The 14061-nt window shown below is 33.1% G+C and overlaps 2 protein-coding genes across 2 annotated transcripts; both read left to right on the forward strand.

The window, feature by feature from the left end:
- The first annotated feature begins 5911 nt into the window (after positions 1-5911).
- LOC114414436 (probable alkaline/neutral invertase F) lies at positions 5912-9624 on the forward strand. Its single transcript, XM_028378702.1, has 5 exons — positions 5912-6082; positions 6809-7284; positions 7628-8059; positions 8218-8776; positions 9237-9624. Exons 2-5 carry the CDS (start codon positions 6850-6852, stop codon positions 9530-9532), a joined length of 1722 nt encoding a protein of 573 aa, XP_028234503.1. The 5' UTR covers positions 5912-6082; positions 6809-6849; the 3' UTR covers positions 9533-9624.
- A 1777-nt stretch (positions 9625-11401) lies between these two features.
- Positions 11402-13664, forward strand: LOC114414437 (putative ER lumen protein-retaining receptor C28H8.4). Its single transcript, XM_028378703.1, has 6 exons — positions 11402-11860; positions 11976-12175; positions 12280-12420; positions 12509-12589; positions 12995-13119; positions 13242-13664. Exons 1-6 carry the CDS (start codon positions 11638-11640, stop codon positions 13288-13290), a joined length of 819 nt encoding a protein of 272 aa, XP_028234504.1. The 5' UTR covers positions 11402-11637; the 3' UTR covers positions 13291-13664.
- Positions 13665-14061: the final 397 nt, after the last annotated feature.

Raw genomic sequence — 14061 nt, forward strand, 5'->3', positions numbered from 1 at the left:
TGAAAAAAATATAATAAATGACATTTTAATTATAAGTAAAGTGAATGTTATATATAATAAGAAAAAGCTTGTTAATTGCAAATGCATCCCCACTAGTTCTTGCATATAACTTATGCTAATCCCTGTGTGGTGGTTGCACAGAGATGCGTAATCCCCTTAAAAGTGCTTTAGACCGAGTCAGGACGATACAAAAGAAAATAGTTGAGCTGCTGTGGGGACAAACTTAGGTAATAGGTCACGGTTGAGCCATTTCAATTTTCAAGTCATGAAATGAAACCATGTTTTTTCTTCTTCTTCTTCCATGTTTAAACAATTGGAATAATCTCCACAAATTATAATCAAACTTCTAACATTGCAAGACCCTATTTTCCGTCACACGGTTTGCCCATTCCTAAAGCCACAATTTAATGTTCATACCAAAAGAAATCATGTTCTCCCCGAGAATTAATTTCAACTATAACTTACGCATTTAAAATAGAAGCGTCACAATTTACACAAATCCGTCTTCATTAACTGTTTAGAATTGGCTCTTCCAAGCCATAAAGCAAGCACGAAAGTTCAATGTACTATATTATTTTTAAATTATAACGCAATGATTCAACCCAGAACAATCAATAAGAAAAGGTTACTGTTCTCATCTGGATTATATATAAATTAGCTAGTAACACGACCCTGACCCTCCCTTTCTAATTTTTGTAACAAGAATGAAATAGGCACATAATTTACATGATCATAATATTCCAAATACAATATTTTACAAGGTGGCCAAAGATATGGGATATATATAATTAGAGCTGTGAATACAATACCAATCATGGATCCAACAAGTGTTGGACTGACACTAGCAGTAACAGTAGCAGACATGCTTACACCGATAGCACGTTGGCTTTGCATAGACCCTCCTTGGAGTTCCAATAAGTGACAGCAAAAGCAGGATGAGTAGTACTAGTATTGGTGTGATCAAAGCTGACCAATTCGTCTTCTTTTCTTCAACTACTACCACTTGTTCACGCGTAAAGAGCCAAGGTATGCCAAGAAGCATCAAGGCCACCGCCAACATCACAATAACATCTGATGTATGAGTACTATAAGCCTTGCGTTTATAGCAATAATAACCCATCCTCAAAAATCTGGAAAGGATTAATTATAGAGAGATTCTTACACTGATTAAGTGGATCAAAGCATATAATAGCAAGGAAAAGCCTTTGCTTCTATGGAACTTTATAGAACAAACCACTCATCACATCAAATATTAATATCCACCTCACAACATTAGATAGTTGCATAGTTGTTCTCTCAACTTTTTCTAGTAAGCCATCACATTCAGCAATAATGGTTATAACAGGCCCCATGACGTGGTGTCAACTTGATGGCCTATGTGGCACGTGCTTAAGATGGTGATATGAAGTACCCTTTTGGAAATCGGACTTGTTATAGGGACAAATCACTTCATTATGAAAAGGAATTCGATTTCTATTTGGCTTTATAGCGCACTATAAACTATTTTTGTTGCGCATCACTTTAATGTGATCCTTATCATCCTCTTTATCTTGTAGGTACTGTAGTCTGCAATATATAGTTTTACCTATAAAACCAAATCCTTTTCTAACTGTAGTTCTAATATGGTAGCATTTAAAAACTTATTTGGTGTGTGTTTGGGTAGAAGGTTGCAAACGTGCATTTGAGGCAAACTTACGTTTGCAGAAGCATCATCACTCTTATTTTTACTTTCAATTTACTTTTATTCGTTGAATTTATATAGAATCACAGTGTATTGCATTTCCAACTTAAATCCAAACACACACTTGATCATCCACAATCAAACAGAAACAAGGAAGTCCTGTTCATTTTTTACAACCACCAAAAGGTTTTAGTCTCTAATCCATTTTCCTACATCTCTATTACCTTTTGACTAGTAGAATTTGCTTTCTGTTAAGTGTGCAAAAGTCTAATATCACAACCACACATTATATTGGCAAATTAAGCAAGAAAAAAATATCTGTAACCACCGGGTTCATATTACCCCACAGTGAAAAAATGTTAGGGTGAAGGTTGGTAAGATTGGAGTTAAAAGTAAATATAGATAGGTACTCTGACTTTTTGAGATGGAGAAAAAGAAAAGGGACAATCTGTTGTGTGATTGGAAAGTATAACATTGCGACTTCTGATGCCACTTCTTTTGGGATCCGTATCCTGAATAAACCCATATCATATATAAACAGAGAAATTAAACTGCGCAGTAATCTTTTGCTGTTTTATGAATCTGCAGTATGATTATCAAAAACAACTGGATAAAAAGAAGGAAAATAAAAGGGATGTCAAACAAGCGAAATACTGTTAAATTAAGGCCAAAATCATCTTATTGTGGAGTCAAATTGTTTTTTTTATTATTATTATTATTAGGTATGCACATCAGTTTCAAAAAAGTTTCAATATATATACTTGTTCAATTTTAGCACCGCAAATAAACAGTCCATTCCTATGTTTGCCACAAAAGGCAATATCATGGCCCTATCAGTCAGATTTATAGGATCAAATGTCTTGAAATAGGCAGAGGTATCAGGAAAGTGTGTTGAAGTATATAAAAGATTACACGACTAAAATGGTTTGAAGTTTGATCCTCTTGAATCTTGTTACCACAAATTGTAAAAACCCATGTACGTTAGCAGAAATAGGAGATACTGGTTGATGGTTAAAAAAAAAAAAGAAGAAGAAAATGTCACAGGTTTGTTTCTTCTAGTAATAAAAATTAACAAACTTATTAGCCAACTTAACTTAGTATAGTTTAGCTAATTAGAGTTACTAAACTCGGGTTAGTGAGTTATACCAAGTTAGTTAGAGTTAGTTATGTTTGTTGTGAGTTAGTTGATTAGTTGAGCTATAGTATATAAACTCTTGTATCAACTTCTCTCACAATTAATCAATAATAGCAAGTTGATTCAGGTAACTCATCTTCTTTCTGCTTCCTTACACTGCAAGCTACTGCAGTTTTTCTCCTCCATGTTCATGGTGATATTTGTGAAAACTAACAATTAACATTCGTGTAGGAAAAAAAACGTTAATAGAAACGATGTTCGAAAAGTGGCTTAAAGAGTACAAGGTGTACAAATATTTTCAACAAGAATGGCCATAAAACCTTAAACTAATACACTCCTTTGTGTAATTACAAAATTATTCCGTTGTAATCGATACTCACAACAGTATCCGATAAGTCAATCTTAAAGCAATATCTGTGAAGGTATCTTTTTTTTTTTTTTTCCTTGAGAATGTGAAGATATCTTGATCAAAGTCAAAAAGTTACTCTTTAAAAAAATAAAATTAACGGTGGGTCTGGTGTGAACATATTATGCAGCAATGTACAGTACACTCCCTCACAGCCCAGGTACACATTTCCTTTTTCTTGTGTGAACCGCAATTGTAAGTAATCAAACTTTAAAATTTACATGTTAAGCAATTTTGTTTAGAGTGCGTTTGGATAAAGAATTTTATCATAGGAAAGTAATTTATCAGAGAATTTGAATTTATGTAATTTAGAATTTATTGTTTGGATGTTTTTTTATGAAGAATTTAAAATTTTGAAATCTTAAAACAGAATTTTAAACAACTAAAAATCTGAAATTTCAATTTTTTTCTAAAAGGTGAAAAATTGAAATTCTCTTCTTATAGTCTTCTTTAAGAAACACCGTCTGACACTCCTAAAATATCGATCGGGTGTGAGCATAGAGGAACAAACACGTAACACACCAACAATATCTTCTCTTTTTTTCATTCATTTTTTTCATCCTCATAATTTTAAATTTTTTTATCCAAACACAAAATTTTGAAAATAAAAGAATTTCAATAGTATTTGAAATTCTTAGAATTTAAAATTTATCAGAATTTTTAATTTCTCCATCGAAACACACTCTTAAAGTATTTCCATACCGTGACTAATCGAGGTCTCTCTTGTCCTCTTCCTCTTTTGTTTGATAACCAAAAATAATACTAATGTATTTAACTTGCGAATATGTTGCTATTCTACTAGGATTTTGCTGGAAATGAACAGAGAACAAAATGACATTTTCCACGAAGTTATGCAACAGTGTTCCACGATGATTTTTACTTCCTTACTCGTATGGACCCGTTTAGTATAAGTGAACTGGGCCACACACAGCAGGGCAACAAAGGACATGTATCTTATTGAAGATGGAATACATTGGGCAGGTCAATTTCTACACGGGAATTGCCGTTATATCATCTTTCTTTGTTACACCACTCTTGAATTTTTTTTATCTTGTATTCTAAAAATATAATGTATGATAAAACTTTTAAATATCTAAAAGTATTTTTTTTAACAAATTTTGAAATTAAAATTAACAAAACATTTCAAAATTAAATTTCCAGTTCACATTCAAAATATTCTTCTAAAAATTTAATTCTTGTTCTGATTTAGTCCAAGAGTAATTTTTTTTAACTCAGCAAACAAATTATTATTGATGAAAAAGGCACTAGAGGTGCCAACATAACAGAAAGGGAAGGCATCGAATGAAAAAAAAAACGAGGATCCGTGAGGTTAAACCATAAGGGAGATACAAATATTAATTAACCACACCAATCATAGCCCAGCACTATTAAAATAACATCAGAATCCATATCTACCATCCATCATATATATTACGTATAGCATGTAGCAGCGTCGATTCAAGCCAGCCCTCGTCGAGAAAGTTAAGGAGTAATGATACCCTCAAAGCTTTGTTGATGTCCAATAATCCTCCGTTCGAGTTAGAGAGCATGTTTCTCTAATTATGAGCCTTCAAGTTGGAAGCATAAGGGAAGGAACAACCATGGTCAAGAATTCCGAAACTCAAGTCACTCAGAGACGAGTTAAAGTATCCAAGATTAGAGAAATTGCATACCTTGTACGGGTAACTATAAGGTAATAAAGTATACATATTAAATTATGTTAAGATTTTATCTAAAAATCTAATAAATACGTCATAAGAGTTAAAGTATCCAAGATTAGAGAAATTAATTTTTGACACTGTCAATATACAGATTTTTACATAGTTAATTACCTAATTAGAAATTGCTACAAATAATTCACCCAAAAAAAGAAATTACTACAAATATAATTTTTAAAATAATTATTATAAAAGTAAATAACTTAATGCATTCTAATAAAATAAAAGTAAATATATTAAATTTTATATCAGTTATTCAAGAAATGTTATGATTATCTTAAAATAAATCATCACGTATGTATACAATAATTTAATAAAATTCAGAAAGTATTGTTAAAAGTTTAGAAAAACAAACATATTCAATGAAAAAAATATTAATATTTTTACGTGAATATTTATTTCAATTCAAGACAAACATCTTATTAAACTATTAGCTTGTCCTTCTAATCATTCAAATATAAATATATACTATTGTTATACAAATAAACAATCAAATATTGATAACTATATTCATATTTGAACAAATGTAACCTGTAGAATTATGTAACTTTATATAAACTTTAATTACAATAGGAAAATATTTTAAAACATTGTGTATTTATTGAATGAAATTCTATATATATATATATATATCGAAGCAGTGTGAGAATAAAAATGAAAAATTAAAGACAATGTGAATTTTGAAATTGTAACTTTGTGGCTGAGTGAGGGTCATGATGATGGTAGAGTGAATGAGCAATATTAAGATCACACGTAGCATCACAATATCAGCGCGCCTCCGTGTATCATGCATCATAGTCATACAAACAAACCCATTCTTTCGTTGTTTCCTTCACAGATCACAGATCACAGATCACAATCACAACACACAGTGAAAGGAAGAAGGACCTTTTTGTTTCACGTGCTTTAACTTCTTCTCTTCTTTCTCTACAACTTTACTTTATAGTACTGTAAACCAACCCACACAAAACAAAAAATATCTCCCAACTTCTGGGGGTTAGTTTTTCTCATCTTCTTTATTTCTATGCAATTTAAAATGATTATCTCATTTGACCCATTGAGCCCTCTTTGCCATGCATCATGTTTAATTTCGAGTTTGTGTTCCTACACTAAACATTTTGGAGCTTGCATCATGCCTAAGTGTAAATCCTGAAACTTTTCTGATCCTTAATTAATTTGATGGCAACGTGCAAGTGGTTTTCTGATCACGTTGTACAACCACGGAGATTTTAATTACAATGTTGTTTCTTCTCCAGTTACCTCCTTTTTTTAAAATAATTTTTCTTTTTCTTTTTTGTGGTTGTCTTGTCTGGTTAATTTGCTCAATGCTTATTGAGGTTCTCTTTTTTACATTGTCAAAATCTTATATATATGAGACTTTCACTTTAGGATTTGGGAGAATTTTGGCCAGCTAGGTAATTAAGAAGTAAAGCTTTTTTAGAATTAATCGAAAAACAACGTTGTGCTTGTGCCTTTTAGGGATCTGGAATTGGAAAGTTGGAACTACATAGTTAAAACTTAAAACCACTGCAATACTTGTATACTTCTATTTCCCAATTAATCTGATAATTAAAAGTTAAAACCACTTGATTTTTTTTCTTCTGTTGAGTAACGACAAACCACTTGAATTGAACAGTGTGATGTTATTTTCAAAATTAATCTCTTGGTTGGTGTTTATAATCTTCATGTAGTATCATTTTGGGGAACCTGTATGTCTGAACTCAATCGTTTCGGATTAAAAGAATGATGCATGAGTTTGGAAATATATGTTTTTGGGCTCATGAAGTGTTAGAAAACGAGGAATTTAGGAGTTTGTGAGTGTGGTTTATATTTATGTTAATTTTATGTCAATAAACTTAACTGTGCAGGATTTTGAGCAAGACAATTGGAAGTGCTAATATTTTGGAAGATGTCTTTGTTTCCGACCGATAGGTCTCACAATGGGAGTTTTAAGAGCCCAGAAGCACTAGTTAGTGTGTCAGAAACGGAGGAATTTGATTTCTCAAAAGCATTAGATAGGCCAAGGGCTTTGAATATAGAGAGACAAAGATCATGTGATGAAAGATCAATGAGTGAACTATCCATAGGCTTTTCTCCACGTCAATTGGCCACAAAAGTTGATAGTTCATCTCGCCTGGGAGACCTTCTTGATCATCTACATTCTCCTCTGCCAAAGTCAGGTATTAATACTCCAAGATCAGTGACATTGGATCCACAAATTCCACCTCCATTAACATTAGAAGCTTGGGAAGAGCTGAGACGTTCCTTGGTATATTTTCGTGGTCAGCCAGTTGGTACAATTGCTGCTTTGGATAATTCTGATGAGAAACTTAATTATGATCAGGTAGCATGACCTTTGATATATCTGTTTCTTCTATGGTATCTTTTTTTTTGTGTGTGTGGGGGGGGTGGGGGGAGGAATTGGCACAATTCCATCACAATACTTGAATTTTGGTTAGACTTCTAGACCATGTTATCTTTTATGGATCTACTACACTCATGGTTTCAAGTGATATAAAATCCACTAACCGGATACACATGCTATATTACAGCTTAATCTTTTAGTTTTTACTTCCTTGTCATGTTAGATCAGTGGTTTTGATCATTATATACTTCTCTTTCCTTGCCTCCATATTTTTGATTTTGCTATGAGGTCTAATCTAAGGTATATTTGCATTTGTGCATAGGTATTTATAAGAGACTTTGTCCCAAGTGCTTTGGCTTTTCTGATGCATGGGGAAACAGACATTGTTAAAAATTTTCTTTTAAAGACCCTTCGCCTTCAATCATGGGAGAAAAAGATTGACAGATTCCAGCTAGCAGAAGGGGTGATGCCTGCTAGTTTTAAAGTATTCCATGATCCAGTTAGAAATCATGAGACCCTGATAGCAGATTTTGGTGAAAGTGCAATAGGCAGGGTTGCTCCAGTTGATTCTGGATTTTGGTGGATTATATTGCTTCGCGCATACACAAAGGCTACAGGAGACCCTTCTTTGGCTGAACGGCCTGAATGTCAAAAGGGTATGCGCTTGATCCTGAGTTTATGCCTGTCAGAGGGGTTTGACACGTTTCCAACTTTACTATGTGCTGATGGATGCTGCATGATTGATCGAAGAATGGTGAGTTTTCTGAAATTTTGATTGTCTAGTGTCTTGAAACTAGGCATTGATTAGGCCAAAATGATTCATGATCATCTGTTAGGGGATTTACACTGACTTTTATAGCTATGGTTAATTTATCCATTTCTTTCTTTCAACTTTGTATTATGATATTTCAGGGTGTTTATGGGTATCCAATTGAAATTCAAGCATTGTTCTTCATGGCTTTAAGATGTGCCTTGCAATTGCTTAAGCAAGACATGGAAGGGAAAGAGTTCGTGGAGCGAATTGTGAAACGGTTGCATGCCTTAAGCTATCATATGAGGAGCTACTTTTGGTTGGATTTGAAGCAACTTAATGATGTATACCGCTTCAAAACAGAAGAGTACTCGCATACTGCAGTGAACAAGTTCAATGTGATTCCTGATTCATTACCAGATTGGATATTTGATTTCATGCCTCATCATGGTGGATACTTTGTTGGGAATGTGAGCCCGGCTAGGATGGATTTCCGGTGGTTTTGCCTGGGCAATTGCATTGCAATCTTGTCGTGCATGGCAACTCCTGAGCAGTCAATTGCAATCATGGATCTAATTGAATCACGATGGGACGAATTAATTGGGGAGATGCCTGTCAAAGTTTGTTATCCAGCAATTGAAAGCCATGAATGGAGGCTAGTAACAGGATGTGACCCTAAAAATACTAGATGGAGTTACCACAACGGGGGATCCTGGCCTGGTAATTCTATTCTAAATCCTCATGCTACCATTATGGATTTCAAATTAATTAATTTCTCTGTGACATGTAATTGAGTTTTTCAATTCATGAGAAAAAGCTAATAAGCCTCGTTAAAGTGTTATGTAGAAATTAATTAGAATCACTTACTAGGACCATAAACATGTGGTGGTGCTAAATCGTGTAACAGTTTTTCTCTTATTGGGATATGATCATAGAGCTAGACACAAGATAATGATCATTAATTATATTTTCCTTCTCTAGTATGTATCCTAGACTCCTACCTTAAATATTAAAGGAACTGTCTAAGATTTTTGTTAAGTGAACTCTAATTTTTTATCATTGTGAAATTTGACTAGCTCTGTGCTCATTTAGTAGGAGCTGACAACACACTTTGAATTGAGATGATGGCATGATGCTAGTAATTACATAATTTAGATACATTGATTTGTGGTGGTTACAGTTCTATTATGGCTTCTGGCTGCGGCATCGATCAAGACTGGGAGGCCCCAAATTGCAAGACGTGCCCTTAACATTGCAGAGAGCAAATTGCTGAAGGACAACTGGCCCGAATACTATGATGGAACGACGGGCCGATATGTTGGAAAGCAGGCCCGTAAGTTCCAGACCTGGTCCATTGCTGGTTACTTGTCTGCTAGGATGATGCTCGATGATCCATCCCATTTAGGTCTTGTTGCTCTCGAAGAAGACAAACACCTCCAGCCTTTGCTCAAGAGATCAACTTCCTCCACTTTCTGACTCACTTTTTTTTCTTCAATGGCAATGATAAAAAGATAAAAATGTCACGGAAATCAAGCTTTCTAGTTTCTATTTTACATTTATTGTGTTTACGTGTTCCGTATGTGGAAAGCTTAACGTCAAGAAAAATGCTACATGCAAAGCTTACAATTATATTATAGGTCCAAAATTCTGGATCGAAAAAGTTACAATTATACATAGGTTAAAAAATTAGATGCTCTTAGCAAGTTAAAAATAACAAGTACAGAAGAAAATCTAATCATGGTCTAGAAAAAAAAAAGAAGCAATCTAATCACTACAAAGAATATAAAGAAACCTAATAAAAAAATACACAATCAAAGCCTCCTAACCACAAAAAAATAAAAAATAAAAACTACAACAATTAGGATAACTCACTAATTACAAAGAATAAATTACAACAATATAAAGATGACCTTGTTAATATCTTCTTAGTTTCTCTCTTGCAAAGGGTCCCTGATAAAAAAGAATATACTCTCCTGGTGAAGATGAGATCCTTAATTAACTCGTAACAATAATTCAACTTTTCAGTTTTTACCTATTATATGTAATCACCAAAAAAATAACATCAACAGATAAACGAGTTATGGGAATTCCAATTGGTAAAAGCATTTCTTATCCATCTTCGTTGCAGAAAAAAAAAAATCTTCGTTAACTAATCATATCAAAAGACATAAACCAACAAAATTTGAACAAATTATCAAGTAACAATATACAGTAAACGAGTTAACTTCACTGTAAATAACAGCAGCATTAACAGCATAATTTATTTATTACAATTTTTTATACTAATACTCATGAACATCAATTAATTGTCAAAACAGGTAATAAAAAACGAGATCAATAACAAATATACAAGGGTGTTTGTTAAGTTATCCAATTTCATTCAACATTTCTGAGTATTTTAAAGACTCAAAATTAAGTGTAAATGAAAAACTCAAAATAAATTACCTGAAATTTTGAATTTTTATTTGTAAATCTAATGAGAGTTTGAGATAGATTTCAAGGATTTATGATTTTGTTAGGATTTGTTTTAATTTGATTTTGGATCTACTTCCTCTATTAGAATGTGGATCTTATCATTTACTAAGAATTGCTATTATTTCTACCATGTTTTTCTCTAAATAGGAAACTTGATGATTTAAAAAATCAAATTGAATTTGAATGAAATATAAATTTTATATAAAATAATTATATTATTATTATTATTTTTAGTACATATTAAACACTAGATACTATAAAAATTTATCATGTTTTTTATTTTATGATACTCTTATCTAACTTTATGTCTTACTATTTATTTTATCCACATATTAGTATTTTTTTGAAACGTACTAAAAAGATCGAATGCAAGAAATCTAATAGTATCAAGATAACATAAATAATAATAATAATATATTTGATATTGTGAAAAGTGTGGGCTTTTTCACTGAATGGGCGATTTTTTTTTTTTTACTTTTTTCATTTAAGAATCGATTTTAAATTAAATTATTATTGAAAATGAAATAAGTAATAAATAGATTTTAAAGTTTTTTTAAAAGATTTTTTATTTAGTTGTTTTAGGTATTTATTATTAATAATATTTAATAATTTAATAATAAAAATAATTGTTAAATTAAACTTACGACTTTAAGTCTTACGATTTTAAAGTCATAAATTAAAATAAAAAATTAAACGTAAAATTTTTTAACATTTCAGTTGAAAAAAGTAAAAAATAAAATAAAATAGATGGTAACAAATATTAGGATCTTTACCTCAGAAGTATTAACAGGTGTCTGTGGTGATCATAGATTATAAATAGAATCGATCCCAAGTAAAAAACAGTCGTAAAAAAGCCGAAAAGTGCGTAAATATTTAACGACACTGGCTGGGGTGGGGAATTGAAGCGAGTCAGCGACTAAGTTGACGTTGACTTGACGTTGACGTTTGAGCCAGTCGAGTTGTGCCCTAATTCAGAAAGAATTGAATTCCGGGAAGGAAGTTCTGAATTTCTCATTGAAGGAACGCAAAATCATAAAATCAAATACAGTACCAAAAAAGAATAAATTTTTGGTTTGGTGGAAAGAGAAAGAAAAGAAGGGATCATCATGAGGAGTGGGAGAAAGTCGATCCACGCAATCACGACATGGGTGCGGCGGCAACCCCCAAAGGTCAAGGCTTTTCTCGCCGTCGTTTCCGGCATGGCGGCTCTCGTCCTTCTCCGCTTCATCGTTCACGATCACGACAACCTTTTCGTCACCGCCGAGGCTGTTCACTCTCTTGGAATTTCTGTTCTCATCTACAAACTCATCAAAGAAAAAACTTGTGCCGGTCCGCTCTTCTTTATTTCTTGTCATGTCTGCAATTTCCTTATAATTTTTTTTGTCTTGTGATGAGGATGGTACCGTATTTGACGCCTTTTCTCACTACTATTTGTGATGTACAGGATTATCACTCAAATCCCAGGAATTGACAGCTATATTTTTATCTGTTAGGTTGTACTGCAGTTTTGTCATGGAATATGATATACACACCCTGCTTGATTTGGCTACTTTGGTAACCACACTGTGGGTTATATACATGATTCGTTTTAAATTGAAGTCTAGTTACATGGAAGACAAAGACAATTTTGCTATATACTATGTGGTAAGCTCCTTCTCTAATTCTTTTCATTTTACTCAACTCAAAGGTTATATATACTTGTGCATTTATCTGCTCCTTTTTTTTAAAAAAAAATATATTGACTGCAGATGATACCCTGTGCTGTGTTAGCCTTGTTTATTCATCCATCAACTTCACATCATTTATTGAACAGGATTGCCTGGGCATTCTGTGTATATCTCGAAGCTGTGTCAGTACTGCCCCAACTCCGAGTCATGCAGAACACCAAAGTATATAAGAATATCCATCATACATGTTGTTTATGCTATCCAATTCTACTCTCTTCCTTCTTAATTTCATTTTATTTTATGCTTTCAGATTGTTGAGCCATTCACAGCACATTATGTATTTGCCCTGGGTGTCGCAAGATTCTTGAGCTGTGCTCATTGGGTTCTTCAGGTATGATATGTTCTTCCAAACTTGTGATTGCATTAATCAGCTCTATGAACCATTTTCAAATTCAGCTGTCACTTCATTTCTGGCTTGTGTGATCAGCTATCTGGTCGATCAAGGAGTGAAATGTGAATATAATTATAATTTGTAATTTCAAGTTTGGCTTTCATTTCCAATGGCACAATAATCAGCTTTCTTCTGTAAGTATTACAGTGTCATGTGTTTGGCCTGTAACTGATATCTTTTAATTGTTTGTATGTTCTATCTTTTAAAATTAAGTTAAATCCAATTTCTTAGCCAGTGGGTTACAAGTTTGCCGTTCTTAGCACATTTTTTTTAGTAGTGTAACTTATTGGATTTACTAATTGCGAGTCTCCTACAGTCCTACTAACTTACCATTTCTTGTAACAGGTGTTAGATAGTCGTGGACATTTGTTGGTTGCCTTGGGGTATGGATTATGGCCGTCAATGGTGCTTATTTCAGAAATTGTCCAGACTTTTATCTTAGCAGATTTCTGCTACTATTATGTCAAAAGGTTAGTTGAGTGCATTACATAGGGATCTTTCCTATTTTGAACCTTCTTTCACGGTATTGCTGATAATGTCTCAAGAACTTTTCAGCATGATTCTCTTCCTTATGATATTTATTTTATTGCAGTGTTTTCGGGGGACAGTTTGTTCTCCGCCTACCTTCTGGAGTGGTGTGATAGAAGATTCACATCACTGCATACTTGTGTTTAAATTAACTTAATCAAGCAATATGGTCGGTTGTCATTGTCGGGGTCCATATTGCGTTGAAAATGTTTGGCTCCTTGGAAGAATCTGGTTCTTTGTAAAGTTAGAGATGAAGGGAAAGCTAGAAATTTATGTTGAAGGTACAGTATTTGTAGCTGGAAATGCTTTACATATAACATGTCTATTTGCTTAGGCTCTTCAAATTCAGTTCTTGACAGAACTTTTCCACGTTATCGTATTTTAACTGCTTGACTTGAGCCAATGAGGGAGTCGTCATAAAGTTGCTTTGAAGGGATTATATTTTCCGTCACATTTAGATTAAAGTATTTGTTGAAGGTTTTCTTTTTCCGTATCCAAAATTAGCTTGAGAGTTTAATGCCTCGTATAAACACGGTCCATGCTAATGATGGATTTGAGGATAGTAGTGACGAACAATAAGATCAATTAGGTCCCTGCTACGAATATCTTCAAAAACAATCGTAACTCCAAAACCCAGTAAGTATCAAGTTCATTGCAACGGTTAAAGCTGTCATCGTTTGGTGTGTTTGGTTTTACATTTCGGATGTAAGGATTTTACATTTTGAATGTGATTTTCAGAAACTAATAATTATTGTTTTCTCGTTCTAAATGTGATTCCTTCTATGCGATTCATTATTGAAGAGCTGCCCAAAACCTTCCATGTCCTGGAACACATCACCGGGCTTATTAACATCTAGCTAGTTGCTATACCGTAACTTTGATAC

Source organism: Glycine soja, chromosome 6 (assembly GCF_004193775.1).
Source record: "Glycine soja cultivar W05 chromosome 6, ASM419377v2, whole genome shotgun sequence".
NCBI lineage: Eukaryota > Viridiplantae > Streptophyta > Magnoliopsida > Fabales > Fabaceae > Glycine > Glycine soja.